General features: G+C 41.2%; 2 protein-coding genes across 5 annotated transcripts in view; one reads left to right on the top strand and one right to left on the bottom strand.

The window, feature by feature from the left end:
- LOC145457428 (uncharacterized) overlaps positions 1–25364 on the top strand; it is a 502676-nt gene that overhangs the window by 205044 nt on the left and 272268 nt on the right. The window lies entirely within an intron of this gene.
- The window catches only part of LOC145457052 (uncharacterized), a 66186-nt gene continuing 62828 nt past the window's right edge, over positions 22007–25364 (bottom strand). For 3 of the 4 annotated variants that reach the window (XM_080335227.1, XM_080335211.1, XM_080335219.1), the window contains 5 exons: positions 24627–24737; positions 24345–24560; positions 23556–23710; positions 22920–23090; positions 22007–22862 (listed from right to left, as the gene is read on the bottom strand). In XM_080335227.1, the coding sequence (XP_080191353.1) occupies positions 22783–22862; positions 22920–23090; positions 23556–23710; positions 24345–24560; positions 24627–24737 (733 nt within the window). In that variant the 3' untranslated portion in view covers positions 22007–22782. The remainder of the gene's footprint in view (positions 22863–22919; positions 23091–23555; positions 23711–24344; positions 24561–24626; positions 24738–25364) is intronic. The other variant, XM_080335234.1, reaches the window with a different exon arrangement.

Here is a 25364-nt window from a genome sequence, read left to right as displayed (position 1 = left end):
GTTCATGTGAGGTTGCGGGTCACAACACTAAACAGCATCATCCTTCATGATACGATGAAGAAATATTCTGAAGATTTAAGTTTTGTGGCTCTCAAATACAAATATATTTAGTTAATCATTTAGACCAAAAAGCTTCAGAGCATCTTTAATGTACAAAGGGCTCTCACTCTGGCTCTTAAAAGTGGTACAATGCCTCTTTATTCGACTTTGACACGATGTTCGTTGCGGGATAAAATACCTAGTTCGAAACATTCTGCGGGAATAACCCTAGGTAGCGTGATGGTTGTATTTAAACGGGTAATTGGCGATAAAAAAAAGTACGTGCATTCATTTTATATGAATTATAATAAATCACTGCATACAAGGAAAATGGACGGCATAAATTTCGCGCGAAGCACGACGAAAAATTTCGAGATTTGACAGATTTTGTCGAATGCTAATTTGCAATGAGAACTCACGGATATGTAGAACTGCTGGTATACTATGTACCTACTGCACCCTCTACGGTGATGCCATTTTTCTGCAGCGCCCCCCCCCCCCCCATACCACCCCCTGAAACCAGCGCTCCCCATATCGCCCCTTGAGCGTTTCCACCCCCTTGAAAATCCAAAACGCCCCCTGGTGATAAGGTTAAGAAACACTGCACTAAGTAATCAAGCAACAACTGAAACATGGTTGCACACGGAAACTCTTTATGTAATAATTGCCTGTGATGTTTTATCGCTATAACGCGGTATTTGGAATTCACAATGTTGATTTACTTGCAATATGTATGTACCCGCAAATTTATAAGTTCGAGCCTAAATCGAAACGTGATTCTATGGTACGGTTACCATTTTCAGCAACCCAAATTCCGGACACTCTTTAGCGCACACTGGTGGATTCCAAAAGAAGTTATGACGTCACACTAGCAAAGCTTTGCTCATAGACCAGAGGTGGCCACGATCCGGTTCAGAAGTATGTGGCTGTGAGTTGTGTAACCGGTACCGAAAGCACATGTTTTCAGCCCCCTCCCGCCCTAATAAACAATGATTTTGAGCCACACTATCGATGAAGCTGGTGGATGATGATGAGTTCGAAAATACAGGGAGCGTAATTGCACATCGTTAAGTCATGTTCATGTCCTACCGATAAGAACCTTTATCAGCCTTATGCCGGTGCGCACCACGGAGCTTTAAAAACACCCCATATCCAGTGGTTTCCAACCATTTATGGTCGCGACTCCATCTCAAATTTGAATATGATCCGTGGCTCAGATCATAATTTGACGAGCTGATTACTAATAGAAGTCAGCACCTTTGCCCAGACTTACTCACGGGCTATTTTGGAAGCTGATTACGTTCAACATCAACAATATAAGGCAAACGACCCCCCAACCCCCCCTCGCGCGCTTGGAACCACTATCTTTGAATAAAGCATTTAAACGGCCTTAACGATCTCTAGGAATGTACCGTTCTCCTATAATTGCGATTGCAATTAGGCTTATTCCAGTAAATGAAGGTTGTTGTAATTTATATTTATTGCAGATTTTGCGAGGGTGATAGTCTTCAAATTAAAATCCATAAATGTGAATGTAAATCGCGCGCAGCGCGAAGAAAAATATCATGCATCAGCATAAATATTCCCAAAAAATATTGTTTTTATGCTGATTTACACAAAAATTAGGAGCCTACGTCAAGTCTTCAAAATTCCGGACACTTGGCATATTTTAGAAATTGCTCCCGGACGCTAGTTTGAACAGTGAATTTCCGGACATGTCCGGGAAATTCCAGACGTGTGGCAACCCTATTCTATGGCAACATTTCAGCTATTATTATTTTCATTTTTTGATAGTTGCGACCAAACATTCTTCTTTGGCTTGCTGTGGCTTAGATTATATTACACAGCAAGAGAAGTTGTATCATTTGAGTTTTTGAGAGTATGTCTTATAAGTTCCCGAGTCTTGTGCCTTTGGACCCAACGGGTGGGGACCGATGATACGTTCGAGCAACAAATTTTTAACGTTCATGAATATTTTTCGAAAAGACGGATATTTATGTATATGTGCGCGATAGGTAGAGCTTGTATCAAAGTGTTGAGCCAGCAAAAGATCTGCTGTTATTGGCTGAACATTTTGGGGCCAGAGATCATTTTCCAATTTTTGATCCATCGGTACCACATCTCCCCTAACTCCCACAGCACAACGTGAACCACGATTTCAGGTTCTTTTGCCGACTGTTGAGCTGTCCGTTGATGGATAATATCAAACATTGTTGATTAATAATGGACATTCCCGGTACATAGCGGCAGTACCGAAACAGCACTTCGTCATCTCCTCCCCACCAAAAACGATGGTCTTCGGTGCTCCATAGGGTGACAATTGGGGTCCGGTGTACCAACGTTCTTGTCAAATTGATTTTACGACAAAATGAATCCGATGGAATTTATCGCTACTGAATACAGCCTTACGATAGACGGAGGTAACAAAATTATAATCCATCTTCTCAACGAATAGCCTACATCCAAAAATATTAATTTGCTTTTTCAATGTTGAACTTGGAAGAATATTTAAAATCGCAAAATTTGCCAAGAAACGAATCATATTGAGCCTATAGGTAATAGTTCAAGTTTTTATTGCACTTAATATTAACAAAAGTCGCAGCAAAAAGATACATTTAAAAAATAACAACTGTCAACCAACACAGCAAAACAAATGTCGTAACTGACATCCAGCACTCTATATATATCCTCATTCAACCAGTATCTGGAGGCATTATCGCGCAAGAAGCTTCATTTCGTCATAAATCACGCACGAGAATTAAAAAGGTGCATGGACGGAGAGATGATGACTGATACATTTTAAAGGCCAAGAATATAAGTTCAAAATACTACTTGGATTAAAAATTACTAGCGACCTGGTGGGCCGCAGGTTGGGTATCCCTGATTCAGTTTGTCATCTTAACAGATATCAAGGATATCGCTTCTTACTTGCAAAATAACGAATGCACATTTGCTGATGTTATCAATAAAGTCCACAATGATGCGTCGTTAGTATACCTGAGCTCGTTTGATTTATCATTCGATTTATCCACCCATCCAATTTGCCAGCTTAAGGTACATCAATCCAGTGATGTGGGGTCTGGGGAGGCAAGTGAGGCGGTGACGACATGAGGTTCCCTTTCGCGTTCACACAGAACCTTTCAAAAAGGTTCGCATTCACACGAACCTGAAACTTTCAGAGTTTCACACCATCCCTATTTGATATACCAGTGGCGTCTCGTCACAAGATCGGGTAGTGGTACAAGAATGGGACTTCAAATTGTTATTGGTCAAAATGACATATTTTGACACGAAATGATGAATTCATTGTGTTCACACGATCGACTGCGCGGTCTTCAGTCGGTGGTCCGTGGTGCATTGGTACCGCACTTGCTTCAACCCTAATCCCGTAAACACGGGACTATCTCGGATTAAACAGGACAAATGTGACCAACTGCTCATTATTTAGGCTAAATAATGACGGTATTGAATGTGCGACAGCAGTATATTGCGGCATTCGTATGCTGCGACATACCCGTATTATCGGATTTTTCGTTAGACAGACTTTGTCATCTATACCGGAAAAAGAAATGGTACAAATATATCTGATATACCGGTTCAAGTGTATCATTTCGAATGGTATTCGAAGATCAAAAGCTAACGCTGCCTCTAAAATCCGGGGCCTCGGAAAAACATCAAACCTTGTTTGGCAGTCTTCAGCCGATCAATGATTAGATCGTCAAATGAGGCCGATTGGGGATCCCAGGCGTCGACAATTGAAATCCAACGGTAATTATTGGAATCAGCGTACTCCAATCTTCACTATTCAACACTCCTGCGCAAACACCGCCGAAAGCTTGTTCAATTATCGAACTGTGGCATCGTCTTTGCTGAACCACCCAAACGCAACAGTGATTAAAGGTTCTTGGCACGACATTTTCCCGGACTTTCAGGTTATTTAAAACAGTCAATATGCCAATATGATAACTATAATGGGACATTTCCACTTCATTTTGAACACTAGGGGCGATAAAGATAACTCGACCCAAAACTGTTTTGTTGCTTTATGCTTTACTATGGGACTGAACTAAACATGGACCTAATTTCGTCTCTTGAAGTACGACGAGGATAGTGAAAGTATCAATATCAATATCAGAGAGAGGCAGTGTCATCTGTTTTCAATGAAAGATGTTGCAGAAGAGATGTCTATGCCAAAAGTAAAAGCGGAAGCTGTTGCACAAGAATAGACCGTAGAGCAGTGGTTCCCAACCTTTTTCGACTCATCGCCCCCTTTTGAAGCTCCACACCGTTCATCGCCCCCCAAATATTGGGAACCGACAAACAGCACTTCGTCAGACCCCACCCCACCCCCCACCCCGAAAAAAATGTTGTTCTTTCGCCCAATAGGGCGATAAACCAAACCCCAGAGCCCCCTCAGCCAGTGGGCTTTTTGTCGCTACATATCAGCTATACCCTATTTCATGTACCGTTAGTTCTAATCGCGCGAAGAGCGACAAATTTATGTAATTCATGCTTGAATCGGTCAATATGGAATTTTTTTAGTAATCAGCTTATCAAGTTTTGAGCTTTGCCACGGAACATTTTCAAGTGGGAAATGAGGTCGCGAGCAAAAAAGGTTGGAAATCACCGGATGTGCAACCTGCTGGTGCATTTTATAGGAGCCTAATATATCGAAGAATCAATATTGTTGACAGAATTCATACATAAAATTTAACAGCCTAATGCATATAGGAAGTGCCCAACAAGGTACATCGACTATCCTATGGTGGGCCCAAGATCAGTGCTTTTTGGGCGAAAGTTGGGGGAAAAAAATGTTGTCTCGAACTTGATTAAAGCACATAAACAGATAGCCGCGCCGACCTAACTGTATAGCAGTGCTGTAAAACACAATCCTGACAGGCCAGATGATTTCATCCGGCCCGTGGATAAATCTATTGCAAACCCTAGCGAGTAGCAATCACCAGAGCTCACATTACAGATGGCCCATTTCATGACCTATGTTCCACTTCATTCCTGTATACATAGTGTATACCCATGGTTCTTAACCTTGCCTCCAGCGCCCCCCAAGGGGCGCTGGCGATTTTGAAGGGGGCGTAAACGCTCAGGGGGCGATATGGGGGGCGCTGGGCTCAGGGGGGCGATATGGGGGGACGCTGGAAAAAATGGCTTCGCAGCAGATGATGCAGTAGTAGGACATATCCTTAATGAGTATTTAGAGCGAATTAACACCAAAAACTTCGTTATATACAGCCTACAAAAGACATATACGTTTAATTGTCCATATGCGCCTAAATGACTGGCACCGAATGTTCCTGTCTTGGCAATCTGAACCTCAGAAGATGAATTCCATCTGGCTGAGAAAAATTATATGCCAGTGAAGAAATACCAATTTGAAATCGTGTTAGTCTTTTAGTTTAATACGATTGGGCGACAGGGATATATAGAACTAGATATCCCTGTTGGGCGATATCCCTGTTGGGCGATTCTATATTTTTTGATATAGCAGACAGGAGGTCACGAAATAACATCATGCAACGAAGTCATACCAACGGGTCCACCCGCCCGAATAGGTTTAATTATTAGTTACGGCCCCTACAGTTTCCAAGACACCTAACAATGTTCCCTCTACGTTTTGACGAGTCTGCGCACAATCACCAACTCACTGCGCAGACCCTTGGACAGCAGTGCGTAACGACTAAAGAAAGGTCATAACTTCGGATTTGTTATGCGCAACGTAGATTTTCTGTGCACAGAGACCGTGTCAGCACTGCGCACGTGCGCAGCTTAGAGGGAACATTGCACCTCACTCAGCTCTACCGGTAAATCTGGTAACGTGAGCAGAGAGGACAAGAAATTGATAGCACTATATATGCAATTCCCGATCTTATTGACCGATTTTATCATGAATTATCGAACATTTTCGCGCTTCGCACTGGCTCGCTAAACAATACAGCTGATTTCGTGGCAAAAGCGAACAACGTGATGGGGGGCGGTCGGTTTATCACCCTATGGGAGCCCAAGACCCAAGTTTTTTCGGGGGGCCCTACGAAGTGTCGTTTCGTTCCTGACAACGGGTATACGCCCGAAGATGCATAATTATTACTGAAGGAGTCCTACCTTTTCAATCACACATCACTCAGCTCTAACGGTAAATCTGTTTACGTGAGCAGAGAGAGGATAAAAATCGATATCAATATATATGCGATTCCCGATCATATTGACCAATTCAATCAATAATTAGTGAAATTTTTCGCGTTTCGCGCGTCTAGGCGAGAATAGCTGGCTCAGTAGATCGACACCCAATGTAGATGACCAGTATCAGCAAATAGCGGATAGCCGAGGGGGGTCTTGGAGCGAAGCAACCCAGAAGTTTGGTTTATCACCCTATGGGGGGCCCAAGACCAACGTTTTTTGGTAGGGGGGCTGATGAAGTGCTGTTACGGCCCTGGTAACGAATTAATTGTACCTACGGGCACGCCCGAATATGTTTAATTAGCAATTACGTGCCTTTTATTTTCCAATACAACAGCTCACTCAGCGCTACTGGTAAATCTGATTACGTGGGCTGAGAGGATTAAAAGTTTAGAGCGACATGTATATGCAGGGCCGTAACTGCCGCACCCCAAACCCCCCAATTGGGGGGGGGGGCGAGCTCGAAGGAGGCCCAAAATTATTTCGTGAATTAGCATAAATTATAGAGTATTTTTTGGAAATTTGTGGAACTTTATCAAAAATTTTTCGCGCGGGACGCGATTTCGGGTTGCCAAATATCTTGATTATTGGGTACTCTTCCCCGAAGAAAAAATACGCAACATTTATAGAAATGGGCATATCGGCGTTGGCTATTGCCGCGCCACGACGCACCAAGACATAAAGTTTTAGGCCATGTAATATGCGACTCCAAGAAGTGTGCCAGAACGATCGCCGGCGAGAAAACCTTGGCCGAAAGGGACTGCCCTTATAATGACCGAAAACTTCGTTAAATATAGGCATACAAAATACACATAGGTTTAATTGATTGGCGCCGAATGTTTCTGTCTTGGCAATCTGAATCTCACAAGACAAATACCATCCCGCAGGGAAAAATTATATGGCAGCGAAGAAATACCAATTTGAAATCGTGTGAGCTTTTAGTTTAGTACGTTTGGCCGATTCTATATTTTTTGATAGACAGGAGGTCTCGAAATAACATCATGTAACGAAGTCATACCAACGGGTCCACCCACCCGAATATGTTTAATTATTATTTACGGACTCAACAGTTTCGAAGACACCTCACTTAGCTATCCAGGTAAATATGAGTAGATAGGACAATAAATTCATAACAATATATATGCAATTACCGACCTTATTGACCGATTTATCATGACTTATCAAAAATTTGCGCACCTGGCTCGCTGGCTCTCGAAACGGTACCCCTATAATTTCGTTGAAAAAGCGAACAACGTGATGGGGGCGGGTTTATCACCTTATGGAAGCCCAGGACTCAAGGTATTTTGGGGGGGATGGGGGCGTGACGAAGTGTTGTTTCGTTCTTGGCAACGGGTATACACCCGGCGATGTTTAATTATTATTGAGGGTTCCTACCTTTTCAAACACTCCTCACTCAGCTCTACCGGTAAATCCGATTACGTCAGCAGAAATAGGGTAAAAACTAACAGCAATATATATGCAATTCCTGATCATATTGACCGATTCAGTCATCGAATTATAAAAATTTCTTGCGCTTCGCGCGTTCAGGCGAGAAAAACTGACACACAGAATGGACAGCCAATGTAGAGGATAAGTAGCGGGAAACGGCGCACTGGCTGAGGGAGGTCTGGGGGGCGAAGCCCCCCAGATGTTAGGTTTATCAGCCTATGGGGGGCCCAAGATGAAGGTTTTGGGGGGGGGGCTGACGAAGTGCTGTTACGGCCTTGTATATATGTAATTACCACCTATTCATTCATGCATTATAGAAAATTTTGGCACATAGGGCAACCAGGCCACACAAACTTTGCTGACCATCGAAATCACGCTACGGGGTTTTTGGGGGCCAAGCCCTCAGAAGTTTTATTTATCACGCTATGGGTGCGAAAGGCAATCGTTTTTAGGGGGTTGACGAAGTGCTGTTACGGCCCTCCCTCTTACTCATTGTCTTTATTACCTTCCTTACAATATGGGGTTGGGGGGCGCTGGAGCACGATAATCTTTGAAAGGGGGCGCTGGAGGAAAAAAGGTTAAGAACCACTGGTGTATACAGTCGAAGGATAATGCTTTGCTAGTGTGACGTCATATTGACGGTCAATGTGTTGCACCTCATTTTAAAATCCGCTAGTGGGCGCTAAAGAGTGTCCGGAATTTGCTTCACAAAAATATGGCAACCCTAAATTAAGCATATATGTTTATATATCGAAGTTTTCGGTCAGTACAAGGGCATTCCTTTTCGGCCAAGGTCTTCTCGCTGCTCATCGTTCTGGCACACTTCTCGGAGTCGCATGTTACATGACCTATAACTTCATATGAGTACTGCGCGAAAATTTTTTGAAAAAGTTCAAAAGAATTACTCTATCATTCATGTTAATTCACGAAATAATTTTGGGCTTCCTTCGATTTCGGCCCCCCCCCCACCCCCAATTGGGCGATGTGGGGTGCGGTAGTTACGGTCCCGACTCCAATATAGCCGTTTTAACGCGCCTTCGCCCCCTATCGCTCCCTTCGTTGTTTTCGCCCTCTATCGCCCCCTTCGTCCGTTTTGCCCCCCCTATCACCCCCTTCGTTATTTTCGCCCCCCCCCCCCTCAGACCGCCAAATCGCCCCCTGGGGGGCGATATCGCCCACGTTGGGAACCACTGCCGTAGAGTCATCAGTCACGGCATCTTGTTATGACAATTCAACAATTTGGAAAAGGGCTAGCTGAATCTATAGGGATTCACCCGTTATCGTAAGAACTAAGAAGCATACTTTGTGAAAAGCAACCACCATTCCAATGGTAAATCCATGAAATATTGTACCGGTACTTTTTTCAAGTACAGTCACTTCAACTTCTTCTTTGACATTCTGGTGCGTTGCCTATGGATTGAAGAACAGCTGTTGGACATTAAACCTAGGCAAGTATCAGTGAACCTGAGTAAAGCCAGGGATGATTATGATCCAGGCCAGAGTGGGACTTGCGGCAACTTCACACATAACTTTGCTTCTTCGCTTAATTATTCTATGCAAGTAAACCTGTCATGAGCAACTTATTGGCGAAAACAACCCCTGTTTCTGGTCTGGATCATGAGCTCTCTATTTGTGTTCATGATATCATCAGCACTGTCGGATATTGAAGCATGGCGTCATTTTTGTACTTTAAACCGAAAAATTTGGAAATTATGCAAACTTGTAAGACAGTAAAGCAAACGATCACATATGACATCAACAAAACAGGAGACCCGATGAAAGAGTCAACTCACAAGAATGGAAAGAGCTTCGGAGAAGAGACTAACATAAAAAAAAGAACTGTGACATGGGGTACCAGGCCGAGGTGGATGCCAAAGACCGCAACTGGTCGTTCGGCATCCTCCTATCTGTTCATTGCATTGTATTGTATATTGTGTGTGTCTTGTTCAGATGAAAATATAATCTGACGACTATTGTCGGTTGCTCAATACCCGGACTCTTAATATATGTATTCTATACATGTTATGTTGCTAGCGCAACGAACTTTGCTAAAACCTTCATGAATTTCAACTACAAACTAGATGAGCAAGAATGACCAATGCCCGTGAGCTCATTTTTGTGTTTTACAATCTGCAAGTTTCACAATAACATTCTCGTTGAATATTCTTTGATATGGTGATGCTATTTGTATCAATTGGGTTTCCACCTTAGTATTTTGCTTTATGTCTTAGGCTTAGAGCAGTCATATACATTGGTTTCTCAAATAGCGGGTTCCGGGTTGACATTCCTTCAAGTTGAGAATTATTGTGTAACCGAGTAATAATATGACCATGAATAATATGTTGCTTAGAATTTTATAATCCCAAGTTTTATCTGCTTACCATACAATTTATTCGAGAACCTTTGCTCCATAGACTATGACCGTTCCAATTTATTTAGTAATATAACTGTAACAATTAATACAACTGGTAGGCTACATCGTTTAATTGTCAATGATCAGAGAGGATGAGATCTAGTTGTTAGTTAGTATTATAACTGCAACAATACAACTGGTGCATCCTTTAATTGTCAATCATCAGAGAGGATGAGATCTAGTTGGTTTTATCAGTATTTTATCATTTAAAAGCACCAACAGATAGTGGTGAGATTAAAGGATAGGAAGGTATTGAAATGACATGAAGTCTTTCAACAAGACAGCTATTTGGCCGCCAAGGTCATAATATATCTAGAAAGGGTTTGTGGTGAATCCAGCCCAATCTGGTGTACTTTTGGCCGCTAAATGGAGAATAGAAACCATTACAGTTGGAGATAAGGATAGAGCATAATTTCAGCACTTCCATCACGAGAACAAGACGCCAAGAAACAGCATCATTTTCGTCGCTAACCGCTGTTTGATATCCATATGGATGATTTATATTGATATGGATACTTTCACCGTCCCCGTTGTACTTCAAGAGACGAAATTAGGGCCATGTTTAGTCCAGTCCCATAGTAAAGCATATAGCCACAAAACAATTTTGGGTCGAGTTATCTTTATCGCCCCTGGTGTTCAAAATGAAGTGGAAATGCCCCATTGTAAGACTATCACAGGTTTATTTGCAAAACCATGAAGTACGCCTTGTGATTTTTCCCGCAACGGCATGATATTTTATGTCGCATATAGATTTGCACCTCAAGCGTCAAGTCATATATACCCTCGAATGCCAAAATAAAGTATGAGCGATGCATCACACATAAATACTCAAACTATGTCAAAACATATGTGTCAAAAAGTATTCCCGATGTGGTGCAGCCATCGTAGTTGAAGAAAAGCGTATTTCCTTTACTATTCAACATGTTATTGAATTGGCATTAGACACATGAATAACCTAATTGATCGACTGGATGGTCAATTCGAAATTATCTGGTGTACAAGAAACAGCAGAAAAGCACCAGAGGCACTGCACTCTAAATATAATGTGATCTGAAATTAAAGATCAAAATGGGAAACAATTTTCGACCACACCCATTTTCTTCAGAAAGGCACTGTAATGGAACTGCAGCTAAAAGAAAGCTCCAGCTACCGCACTGCACGCTAGTTGCATGAATAAATTTATCCGGTTGCGCGGCTTCGCGTCTCCGCTGCTTAAGCCGTTGCGAAATTGCTGGCACGATTTTTTTATCTGCACTTGCTTGACCCGGCTTCTCGACGTGACCTCCATGACTAGTACAGTGGTTCTCAGCCTTTTCGTCTTCGCGGACCCCCTTTGAACTGTCACGGACCCTCGCGGACCCCTCCTTCCTTCCCAAGTTGTGAGTTGAAATTTAGCTCAAATATCGTGCAACCGTCATCAGCCCTGTGCAAACATCAACAGTAAGCTAATGATAAACGTCAACAAAATTACTTTTCTTGAGATAAACACCATACTATTTATGTAGAAATTGGGAAGACTTTGCTTATTTCACAGCGAATTCACCACTGCATTTCTTGAAATCCGCGGTCGTGTCTTGAATATCCGCGTAGTCGATTGGCTATGAACGAGTGCTTAAAATCCATTTCCACAAATAATAGTTCATGGCGAATGCAATAATAACGCGTAACCTCTGGTCCAATAATTTCTTTAGGTAGTACCTGGAAAACATATGATACGTCACCTATACTTTGCGGATGATGCAACAGAATTCACCCCATTGCGAGTTGCAATATTTAACACATGGGCGAGTTTTTTTTTTGACATGAGATAAGTCAAAATTTTGTCAAAATTGTAGCGTTTGGTCAAAATATTGTCGAAATTGTTCACGAAGTCAAAATGTTTTTGCAACCTGCATTTTGTTTGTATCGTAAATGTTTCACTGTCGGTGAACTAATCCGTTGACATTTTACAGCTAGCCTACTCGATGGTCCTACCGTTGTAGACGGCACATTGTCATTGTGAAACATAAACGGTCAAATGATACAAATAGGTAGATATAGTGTCCTACAATGGTGTGGACACAAGGAAATCTCACGACTCACTGCGATTGGTCTACGTCACACTTTACATTTGGCCAGAGGCAATTTGACGGTAAACCCCATGTCACGGGTCATGGGGTTTTAACGAATTATCTTGATTGTGATTAATTACTATTGGTAAAGCATATTTTTATTTCGTGACCACCTGTAAAGATGGTCGCTACTAATAATATATTGGAATCAATCTATCACACACACCAGACCACAAGCTATTGCTGTGAGACGCACCTGGTTTCAAATCAGTGAGCATTATTTTTCCCAGCGGGTCCCATATGTATAGTAGGGATGTAGATTGAAAGGGCAGGCTATTGGGCGTCCAACAACCGGACATATAAATATTGAAGGTTTTGGCCAACCCGGTCAGTCATTTAGGGCCAAGGTTTTTTTGCCGCTGATCTTTCGGGCAGCCGTATGTTAGTCAAAACGCTATGTGTTTATGTGTCCTGGCGCGGAAAGAGTTTGTCCCTGAATACTTGTGACCAGAGGTGGTCAGTAACGAAGTACTTCTACTTTACGAAGTACTCAAGTAGTTATCCTCTACTTCTGGTACTTACTCAAGTAGATCTGATTTTCGCTACTTCTACTTCGTAATATTTTGTGATTTACTAACTTACTTTTCGCTATTTTCAGTTTGTCAAGTAGAAGTAGTTCAATCTTTCAATCAGGAAGATAGCCTGAGGAATGTCGGGTCTGTTTTCACGGAGTATCAACATTTAATTTTCATAAAAATTAAGTAAAGCCCAGAATTTTCGTCGCGCTTCGCGCGCAGTAGAAACGGTGTTACCAGCATGATTTCTCGGAAGTATCGATGAATATAATTTAGGTAGCGGGCTGGCGTGGTTCCGTTCACACAGGTATATCTAGAATTAGATATCTGAAGAGCTTCTTGGAGGTACAGAACTTCAATATACAATTGAATAGTATATTCATATTGAAATGAACCCGAATATTTTCGGCTGACACTCATCAAATTCTGCCATCGGCAAACATCTGTTAGATAATCCGATTTGTGCGAATAATTATCGAGACGACCGATTTCGAATCGTTGGGCGAGGCCGTTCACAATTCCATTTGTGTGCCTTGGAGTCGACTTTTATCAAAATACACCAACCAAAACTCTGTCAACAAAAGGAGTTCGTGTACCACCTAAAAATAGTACATTGAACGCTCTCACATTCACGAAATTTCATGCTGGTGACGTCATATTTTGTGATACGATTGTTGATATACAATGTTCTTTCCATTTCTCTACTAGTTGCTAACGATTACCCCTGACGAGTGTCAGCCGAAAATATTCGGGTTCATTTCAATATGAATATACTATTCAATTAGATATCTAGATATCCCCACATTGTCCACCTTTGTCCTTGTCCATGTGAAATAATTAATCACAGTATATATGGATCATCAAAACGTTTGAAACTGATGTTTCGCAATCTAGCATTTATTTGTCATATCGTAATCTAGCATGTCCATGGCGCGTCCTAGCCTAGCAAAGTAGACTCTGACATTTTTCTTAGTTTTAGAGCTGTTTTAGCATACCACCTTTGAAAATTTCTGGACTAAAGGCATGAAAAACGTGTTCCGCTTTTAGAAGTAGTATTTATGTTTCATTTTCAATTCCCAGTATCATATAGCCTACTTTGAGTTATAATTAAAATCAGTTCTTTAGTCTGGATAACATGTTGAAGTATAAAAGCAAGTGTAGTAATGCTTTAAATTTCCGGAAATAAAGCTACACAATGTCGCATTTTTACGGTCCACCATATTTTTATTAACGTTTACTAATCGTGCAAAGTGCTTTCGCCGTATCCTATACAACTTTTCCGGACCTTATAATATGGGGGATGGCGCCATACCATGCTATTTTCTAAAACGTGCTGTTCGAGAATACAGAGGATAAGTATCGCATTTCCATATCAATCCTATCATTTTCTTCCCATGATGTGGACGAATGCTTATGCTATCGAAAATTGGATACCTGCTGGTATGCATCAATATGAATCAAGCTCGTCACCATTCGCATAGCTCAATTTGCACCTTTTTACAATCCCTGTGAACGAATGAGGATCGTTTTCACAACTACTTACTTACTTGAGTACTTTAAAAGTCAGTCAATTCTACTTATACTTCAAGTAGTTTTAGGGAGCTTATGGAAGAAGTACTTCTACTCGTACTTGAGTAGATTTTTCCGTCGCTACTTCTACTTCTACTTGAGTAGCTTTCTTGACTACTTTGACCACCTCTGCTTGTGACTAACAGTCGCGCACACAGTTTGGAAAACATCCCTAGACCAAAGCATTCCAACGGTCACTGACGGCATTTAACACTACTAAAAATATACCCTTCTCTGACAGTTGCGAAGACAGATATGCGCATTGAAAAATCTTGGGTGCGGCAACAACGATCCCTCCCTTTCTATCCTTCTAGCCCGCCCGAGTGTTACCTGCGAAAGCTAGAGCTTTTCAGCGAAACCAATGTAAGACACATACTTTCGTGACATCAAACTAATTAGTGTAAGGTTACCCGTATCGCTAGAGGTGCGAAGAAATTTTTTATTAGAGGAAATTCAGAAAATACTCTGGCACGGGTGATCCAAATTTATACCCTCCACGACCCATACTTTAAGAACCCATGTTTTAAACGGTGAGTAACCCATCTGACAAATGTTCCCTAAGGAATGGCTATAAATATACGGTGGAAACGCAGTATCTAATAATTAAATTTTACTCTTGAGTACTCACACACTATTTTTCTATAATTTGTAGGACAGCTCGGTCAAACCCGGTTACGGTGTCCTTTGGACGCCCTCCTGACCAAAACGTTCAATGACATACCGAAAAACAAAAAATTTTGGGCATTTTCAGGTAACGTATTTTATAAACCTAACAAATATTTATATTAGCTATTTACCGTTTAGCACTGACTTATGGATTGAAAAGCATAAACCTAACTTTTCGTGGATGGCTTTGAAAGTAATAATTAGATTTCCGAAAAAAAAATACCGTAAATATAAGTGTGAATCGTCATTGCCGGGATAGAAATTCGCGGGCGGAATAATAAATCGCTCCCTACCCACTTAAAGATGTGAAAAAGCGGCTTTTCCAATCCTCATATCTTCGGTTCTGTGAGAAGCTCATTGAATAGAGAGAGAGAGAGAGAGAGAGTTATGGTATTCTTGTTCGCCTGCACCATCGAGATGCTTTGACGACGGAGTTGCGATACGGCCCCATGAGGTCATCTAGTCTGCACCCCCGTTTTTTTTTCTCCTCCATGCTATCCGTGATTGCTGAGCGCCTAGCAGGATAGCTGCGGATAGCAATTTTCGAGTCTTTGGTATGACCCGGCCGGGGATCGAACCCACGACGTACCGCTCGAGAAGTCGGACGCATAAACATTACACTATCTCGCTCGGTAAAGAACATCAACAATGATTCTAGTATACTCAAAAGATCTCCCAAATCTGAACGTTAACCAAACATTTAGTTATCAACTGTAATGAAGCATATCCATGTCGGCTGGTCAGATTACGATTCGTGTTTCATGCGTTGTCAACCAAAAACAGATACTAATGTAGCACAACAGCGTGAACATACATTGTCAGTGGCTCACATTGTTGAAAGCGCACGTGATTGCTGATATAGTGAGGTTGGTTGAGGTTAGCCACTACATCAAGCAAAAAGGTTGCTTTATTTGTGCAATGTAAATCATTTACAAGAACATGGAAACGTAATATCACAATGTCAGAAAACATAATAGCTTCAGTTTGACAACTTCCGCAGTAGTATAAATTAGGGATGGTGTGAACGTGAGGTTCACGTTCGCGTTCTGTGTGTGAACCTCGGAAATTTAGAGGTTCGTGTTCACAACACAGCCTTGGTAGGTTCTGCACTGTGAACCTTTTGGTAAATTGTAATTTTCACTCCATTATAAGATCTTTGGCTCAAATTTATTGCATTTCAACTGCGGGCCACTCCATGCATGGTGCTGGCAGCATAAAAAATCAACGCTTAACGAGCTTTCCGTTTGTGAATATTTAGTGACTATCTGCTGTGAGCTTGACCCGCAATCACACAACATCACGAGCGATATACGTAGTCAACGAATGATGTTTATTCAACCAATCAATGACATTGATATCGTCTTCTGATGTAAAAAATCGAACGGGCGTACGGGGTCAATCTTGACTTCATATCTTTACTGTATCATTAAAACCAAATCCGTGCGTATAAGGTGCTTGCTACTGCTGCATAGCTTGTTGTTGTTTGTGGTATCGGTAGCGAGTATTGAAACCCGTTGTACACTCTGCTCCATATCAATGTAGCAATACTCAGACACCGAACACATTGTCCGGTCTGGCTAAGACCGTTAAGGCGTAAGCTTGTATTCCTTGGTAAGTCCTCGTCGAAATTGTTGGCAAAGCGACGGAATGTATTGATTTTACGCAATTATTATATCCTTTGATTACCGCTGTTGATACACTTAGCGACGTTTAAAACGCCGATATGTACTTTAGCATTGTGGCATTATGTGGACCGAGTCTTCGCTAGGTATCGTGTACATTAATATAGAGGCTATCACTTCATTGGAAGATAGGGTTGGAATTAGCAATATGACGTCACGTGACGTCACGAGGTTCACGTTCGTGTTCACACAGAACCTTTCAAAAAGGTTCGCGTTCACACGAACCTGAACCTTTCAGAGGTTCACACCATCCCTAGTATAAATTGTTAAAAATCGTTATGCGGATACATAATAATATTAGCCCGACAATAAAATGATAAACTTTCTCGCAAAACTATATCATTTTGCTCTTTCTTACTAATGTATTTGGCTGTCAGAGTGTCTGATTTTGAACACAGATGTTAAATATCATGATACGGTATTTATCAGCTGCAATAACTTTCAGGGTTGACTGCATTAGCGGTGCATGATTACGGACGTCGCGAGTGGGTCGAGGACATTGTGGAATGGCGTGAAAATGTCGCAGAATGGAAAACAGAAGTCGAACGAAATTGGTAAGTTTGCAACGGTGAATCTGTGTGTTATCCATGTAGAAATTGATTTGATTATGATATTACCATTTGAACAAACTTCTATATGCTCATTGTGCCAAGTGCACCGTCTTTTACGCCGCAGTGCATGTACGCCCGGGCAGGAAAATGATTCACAAGACTTGGCCTAAACCGAGCCCCTAGGTCGGCAAGCCACAACGCACACTTTCTTCAAGTACAAATCGCAAGACAATATTTCCTCTTCTTGATGGCATTGGAAAGGTTCGCTTTGCTTTGATCCACACGACGTAGAAAAATATTTCGTGGAAGTACTTTAAACAACTGCCATTAACGTACATGATACACTGTGATTGACGTGAAAATTTTGAATGAAACATAAGGGGCTGATAGGTAACCAATAATAATGCTTATAATAATTAGCATTGTGGTGCATTATAATGATCGAGCCATGCACAGTCGTTTAATAAAATGATAAAATCTGTCGGGCAAGAATCAGGAAATTTATAATGTGTAAAGGTATTCCGTGACAAAGTCCTTCTATTTTTCGAGGTATCTCAAGAGGATTTATGACTACTTCTACTTCTACTTGACAGTTTCAGTTATTTAGGCATTACTAGGCCTTTACGTACTTGTAAATCGTGATTTTTTCTTCTTTTACTTGTATAGAAATTGACGGAGTTTCTTCTACTTCTAATAGAGTACTGACGATCATTATACTTTGACCACCTGTGGTGATGTGTAGGCTAAATAGTGCAAGTTCAGTCACATTTCATCAGGTGCTGCTTATTATTCAAGTTTGCTGATACTTTATTTCTATTGCAGCTACATCAGTGGTGGAGATTCGAATTGGATATCGCTTTTTACGTGCCACGACTTTTCTCGGATAGACTGCTTAGATTCCAACGCTATTCGACATAGGATGGATTCTCTCAATTGCACAATCGCATACTGTGGAGACGGGCGATATGATAGTAAGAGTTCTATACGCTTGAGAGGGCACTCCAATGTAGTTACAATCGCGTCGATGTGAAATCTTGAGGTGAGGATGGGGTTACTAACCAAGAATTAACTGCTTACCGCAGTTCCGTTACCGCCGCCGTTTGTAAGGAATTTTACGGTCTGCGAGTACTACAGTGTGTAATTTATTTAAAAACCGAACCTACATTTTTCCCTTCGGATGCTGCTGTGAAAAGAATTTAACTGAATATTAAGTGGGCTTTCCATATTTTCAGCATCAAAAAAGTAACATTTATTTTGCTGGCCGTGAAACAAAAATGGAATTGATACATTTGAATTCGGTGGTGTTTTAAACCTGTTTGTCAGTTCCAAAAGTTACAAAAACAATGCAAACCAACAGATACAAAAATAGACACATGAACAACAAATCGAATGTATTTTTACGATTCATTTCATTAATACTCAGCGGTTCCCGTCACTTTTGCCAATAAGGAATGATAATTTACAACGAGTTCGCGGAATTGTTTCGAGGAAATATCACTGAACTTCTTCACAACAGTCCAGATCAGCGGTTCTCAACCGAGGGTCCGCGGACCCCTAGGGGTCCGCGAAGCAATTTCAGGGGGTCCGCGAGACCACTAATTTTTTTAAATGGTTGATAACGTAATTTTTATTGTATTTTTTAATTTGAGAAAGCATGAGGCAATTTCGCACCACAACTGCTGAAACTTCATGATTCATATCATCATAATAATCGTCTGACATGAACTATCGTAGTGTGGAAATTCATTTTCATTGCCAATTTTCCTATAACCTGATGATACAAACATATTGCTGTTTAGAGACGTTTTGTTGGGGTTTGTTGAAAAAATAAAAATATGGAGATAGTAACGTCAATCAGGGTGACTGCGTAATGTCTTCTCGATTTGAAGTTGTCAGTCTCATCAAATTAGTGAACAGTCGTTTGAAATAAAAATTTCCGTAGTATATCCCTAATTTGTCCCAATGCAGGGATTGAAACCTCGCCACGAAATCCGTTTTATCCTGTGATATACAAAACCAATATTTGAAGAGCTTCTTGGAGGTACAGAACTTCAATATACAATTGAATAGTATATTCATATTGAAATGAACCCGAATATTTTCGGCTGACACTCGTCATAAATCGGACGATGATATACCTGCGCTCATAAAGCTCGGCTATCAGATTTGGCGCGTTCTTGTTGCGGATGCCCTATCGACAAAGCTGATTTTTTGATGAACAAGGAGTGTATCGTTGCTATCAAAGCATTACGATCCAACCCTGAAATTTATATCACCAGTTATATTGGTATGCAGCCTTGTCTAGTTAATGTTCATGGTCGAAAATGTTTGCTTGTGAATATATATGTAAACCCGAACAGAACAACTCGTTTCATGACAGTCTTTCTCAGGTCGGAAAACTTGGTTCCATTCTTTCGCGCATCAAATTTGTCTATACTATTAGATTAAGATTTCACTTTGACAGTAGAAACTCTCTGCGGGCCGATCTAAATGCGTCGCGGGCCGAATCCGGTCCGCGGTCCGTATGTTGCCCGTCCCTGCGCTGGATGCTGGACGTGATATGTTCATAAAATATATGTTTCTTCATTTTGGTGCCATAAATGTTGCGATCACATCAAAAGTATCGTCGGAAGCGTTATGTGTTAATACTGCATTAGTCTCCATCTATCTTTGCGGAAATGGTTTTCGGCACTCCTCGTTCATATCAAAACGAAGACGCGGATTTTCAAGACTCGACCACGTACTTCAAGAAAATAACAGCAAAATTAGCTTTAAAATAATAAAAGTCTACCAATTTCTACATAAATAGTATGATGTCATTTTCAAGAAAAATCATGATTTTGCTGTTTATCACAAGCCAACAGTTGATATTTGCACAAGACAGATGAAGGTTGCACCATAATAGAGCTAAAATTGAACTAAAACTTGAGGGGGTCCGCGAGGGTCCGTGACGGTCAAAAGGGGTCCGCGAGGCCAAAAAGGTTGAGAACCACTGGTCCAGATGATCGTATTTGATCCAACCAACAGGTAGTTCGAACGTGATAGGTAGGGCTGGGGTCTGAAACTCAATTATGGCGCCGCGGACCGCAGCACGAATAGTAAGGGTAATAGACCTTATTTGACGGGACCTCGTGGACTGGCATTGCACAAACATCGGGAAAATGAGATTTACTATTGTAAATTCACGCCTGGCAAGAAAAATATCGCTTTTAAATATTAGAGTAAATTTGCTGTTGTACTTGGCATAGTTTGTCAAAATGATTAGTTATATGCACCTTGCGAGAGTACAAAGGCATCATGACATCGTAAAACCTGTCGCGTGATATTTTTGCAGCTATAGCGGACATTCGACGTGTCAAAAACAAAGTATCGGCCTGGTGTAAAATGACAATGTAGTCGAAACTCCCTGAATATCAATCAATCAAGCAAACAAACGAGGGGGTACCACAATGCCCACAATGCCAATGTTTGTCATACCGACCTGCTAAGATAGCGAAATACGCTACGGAACGCGAGCTACGACCTTTTGATGAGCTACTATTTCCCATAACAGTTTGGTAACTTGTTGCGTATGTGGTTGTACCAGCTCACTGCGTTCTGTGTCACAAGTCATTCTCTGATCGTAACGTTTGACCCGACACAACTCAAATCATTTTATGCTATCACTAGGGCGATTTTTTTTGACATGTCAAAATAAGTCAAAATTTTGTAGCGTTAGGTCAAAATATTGTCAAATTTTTTTTAATAAGTCAAAACTATTTTGCCGCCTGCTTTTCGTTTGTATCGTAGATGTTTGCACTGTGGATGAACCATGGCCTATATAAAGGATATGGATAAACTTTTCATTTTACATTTTACAGCTTGCAGCCTATTTTATAGGCCTACCGTTGTAGACGGCCCATTGTCTGCTCATTGCGATTCATAAACGGTGAAATGAAACAAATAGGTTGACATGGTGGTATATACTCAACGTACCGCAATATCCTAACTGAACCAACACTGCTTGGGCATTAGTTCTTATATCAAGAAGCGTACGATGAAAAATTGTGATGTAGGTAGACAACATTGTCAGAATGAAGCATCACGGTGTGTCACCAAAGCAGTGTACGCACAACTTCAGTGTTGCCAGCCAACAACTGCTGCTATTGAACGCTCTTTCTCCATTATTGGCAAGCTACTTAATAATGACAGACACTTTCTACCCAAGAATGTAGGAACGTATCTTTCGTTGTTGTACTACAATAAATTTTAATTATTTCTACCATAAGGCGTGATGTAACTGTTGGAATTCTTCATAGGTCCATATTTTGTTGAAACTAAGATTTTTCATGTGAAAATTTGTCAGTTTTTAAGTCAAAAAAAGTTATTTCAGCCCAAACTATTTCGTAAGGACAGACAATTCCAACCAGAAATCAAGATAAGTAGTATAATTCTAACATTAGGTGGGAAAACACCTATTTTACATACATGAGGTCAGAATTAGGTCAAAATTAAGTTTATTAAGGTCAAAAAGTGTCAAAATTTTGATTTTTTTCAGGTGAAAATCTTCCGTCTTTTAGGTCAAAAATATCGCCCTAGTAATAGAATTGGTAATAAAGTCGCGATCATAAAAGTTTGGAAACCACCTGATGTGTAACCTGCTGGAGCGGACCCGCATTTCGGCCCAATAATAGTATTATCCGTGTGACATGAACATGGTTTAGCGATGTACCTATTGTACAATTATGTTCCCTGCATTTTCAAAGTCATCATCAACAGCAGTTCTACCGCGAACATTTGATCGCGTGGGCTGAGAGAGAATAAAAATTTTATAGTGATATATGGAAGAACCAATATTATTGACAGAACTCATTCACAGAATTTGACCTCCAGATGCACTTATAAACCAGATGCATCTAGTAAGCCCACCAGAAGTTTCATCGATCACCCTATGGTGGCCGGTGGGCCCCGACCACTGTTTTTTTTTTGGTGGGGGGGGGGCGTTAGTTGGCTTGAAACTGTTGTTTCGGCCCTGGCTACAACACATAGTCAGATATCTTCACCGACTGATAGCATAGCAAGGCTCTCAAACACACGGCCGGTGGGCCAGACAACTTCATCCAACATGTGAAGAAGTCTATTGTAGACCAAATGACAATACCTATCCTAGCAATCACCAAAACTCAAATTCGAGATGGTCCAATGGTCTATAGTTAATTCACGACCTCCGATAAAAAAATCCACTCCTGTATACAATCGATACTCGATAGGCAAAGCATTGCCCGTGTGCCGTCACATCACCTAAAACCCGCTAGGGGCGCTAAAGAGTGTCGGGAATTTGCATCACGAAAATATGGCAACCCTATCTAGCTATATATCAATTAACATCTTCTGGTCAACCAACACTTTGTTTTAGAATAATCGGATTTCAGATAACCATACATCGGGTTACGGGGTGTGACCCACTTTACAAAGAGAGTATCAGTTGTCCAGCTGGGGTGGACGTTTAGATGTAACTTCAACTAAATTTATTATACATATTGAATGCAGCTGGGTGCTTCCACTGTATGGCTCGAATGCAGGATGAAATTCCACCATAGTCCCGAGATTGTTCAATCACCCAATATGGTGTCTTTTTGATCCGCTTACAGCCATTTCTACCGTTTGCTCTCGAGGTAAATTTGCTATTGTCGACTCTGTTAACGCAAAATAATTAGTACATTGTTCATAGATATACGCTTTCATCGGCAGACCTCTCACACTACTCAATCTACGAAATGATTGCGTAAGCCAGATCACAATCGTTTGTCCTCGATTTGAAATGACGTCAGGAAGATCTGAGTACAGGAATGGATTAAGAGCGCTGTTTATTGGAAGAATCAGAAGTCCCGATGGAAGATACGCGTCAGTCGGGATGTCTACTCCTGAAATGAAATGGAAGAATATGAAACGAAATGTCGTATAGTAGGATGATAGTTCATTTCCATATGTGCACTATCGATGTGCTTGGAGATGCGGCGGAACAGAAGGGTTATCGAGTCAGCACCACCTATTCCTTCTCCGCGCAATCCCGACTCGCAGAGCATCGCCGATGTGAGTTTTACGATCAAGTGTTGTCTTTGACCCGGTGGTGGGTTGAAGCCACGACCTACCAAGCACCAAGGTGGACTCCCTGCCATTACGCTATCTTGTTAGAAACATATAGGCTACTATGACACTATGTGTGCGTAGGCGTAGACTGATATATGGGGTCAATGTTATGTTAACGGCCAGGCTTTATACCGTTTCGTTTGATATACGAATTGAACATGCAACATATCACCTGCATCCGATTTTGCTAGCATTTATTCTTGATTATCATATCATCCCATTCTCCCAAACATGTATACCTGCCAATTTCAAAAATCCCATTATGCAGATTGGCATCCAGCACATAAAATCCGATACAAGAATCCTGGTAAGCTTGCGTTGCATGGCAGTGCCTTGTTCATCTCTGTGTTTGCGCGTAGCCAACGAGGCTAGGATTTTCTTGCTGTACGCCTTTCTGCAAATGTACAAAAGGAAAGTTCTGTCTCTGAGAAATAGGTGAACTGGACACTTGCCAGCTGCATGCAACGATTCACCAATTGCAACCAATTCGCAGAATGAATGAGACAACAGGAATCGAATTGCTTCCGGTGTGGTAATATCAAATCAAAGGACGATCTTTGAGTAAATTTTGTATATTAGGCCTATATTCCCTCTAACCGCTGAATTTGGAAAGCTTATGATTAAAAATGGTATTCAATGTCTATCCAGTCCTAATCATTGTGCCCTAAAATTGTATACTGGTCTATTTATTGTCTAAGATTCCTGGTGACTAAACAAAGCTCATTATTTTTGCTTGTAACCCGCAGTGAGCACTAAAAACGAGACGAATGAGGACGCAAGTCAAACACAAGGACTGATGTCCAATAGCTAAATGTAGTTTTACAATTGTAGTTTCAACGTTGGCCTTTTGTGGACCCCTTAAAACTAGCCCGAAAACCCCAATGGTTTCTTGGACTCAGGATTAACAAACCCTGCTCTATAGTCGAAACTGCACGGTATATATCTCGACCCCAATTGTAACGCCCCGATTTTGGACAAATGATGACATCACGTTAATGCAACATGTCACCTAATATTTTAAATCATACCTGTACAATATGATGTAGCACACGAGCATACAAATAAATGCCCCGAAATTAATCAGCAACAGAAGAAGGGAGTACGACCACGATCTGTATTGTCGGTCCGGGAATAGCGCTGGTAGGCAAACGGTATGACTCGAGTAGTATCCGAATTCGTGGACGGCCCTTATGTTCGGATTAATTTGAGCAACAAGTCTTCTCAATTTGCCCCATCCTGTGCCGCTGCGAAGGTTGGTTTTGGCAGTTTGATTTCCATTCATATTTTGTGGAATATTGCGGATTTTTTACCTGAAGTGCAGTTCCTGTATGTCGCTATCGTTCATCAGACCGAGCCAGTTTATCAAGTACTCCTTTTGCGTTTGATTCACCTTTGTCTTGAAAATGGCAATATTGTTGAATCTACAAACGTGATTTCTAGTTCTGTTACGCTGATATGACGATGCACTATTATCTATATCTGTGAACAAATCCGGTAAACCATAACCAAGCTTGAATGATAACACTGTTCAACAGCCAATTTGCATCTGACACGAATGTGGTTAATCATGGCTAATTCAGGGTGGCAGATAACGAATATGAACTTGAAAGTTGCTGATTAGCTCTAATTATTGTCAAAATGGGGTGACCAGTGACCACACACACTACCCCAGTGGTTCTCAACCTTTTCGACCTCGCGGCACCTTCTTAAAGGGACAAATACTTCGTGGCACCCTATAGCACTTCGAATAGCCTGAATGGCAACTAGCGTAGTGATTCGTTCTATACGGTTACCATATTTTGAGATCTGCAAAGGAGGACACTTTTTACGAAACACATAACTTATCAATTTGGACGAGAAAGCCGGCAATTTTAAAATTATTACTGGAATACTGTTGTGTTGACTGAAAAAAGGTCATTATCGCAAATTGCCTCCCGGAAGACCCGCTGTAACGTTACTTTTAGTCATCATTGCCGTCACTGCCGTCCAAATCTATATTCTGCGAGTCTCATCAACCACAACCAATTAATACAGGGATATTGCAGTAT

The sequence above is a fragment of the Botryllus schlosseri genome, chromosome 2 (genome assembly GCF_051294905.1).
Source record: "Botryllus schlosseri isolate E-star chromosome 2, Bs_hap1, whole genome shotgun sequence".
Classification (NCBI taxonomy): Eukaryota; Metazoa; Chordata; class Ascidiacea; order Stolidobranchia; family Styelidae; genus Botryllus; species Botryllus schlosseri.
Note: the sequence above shows the minus strand (reverse complement) of the source record. Positions and strands in the feature narration are given on the sequence as shown.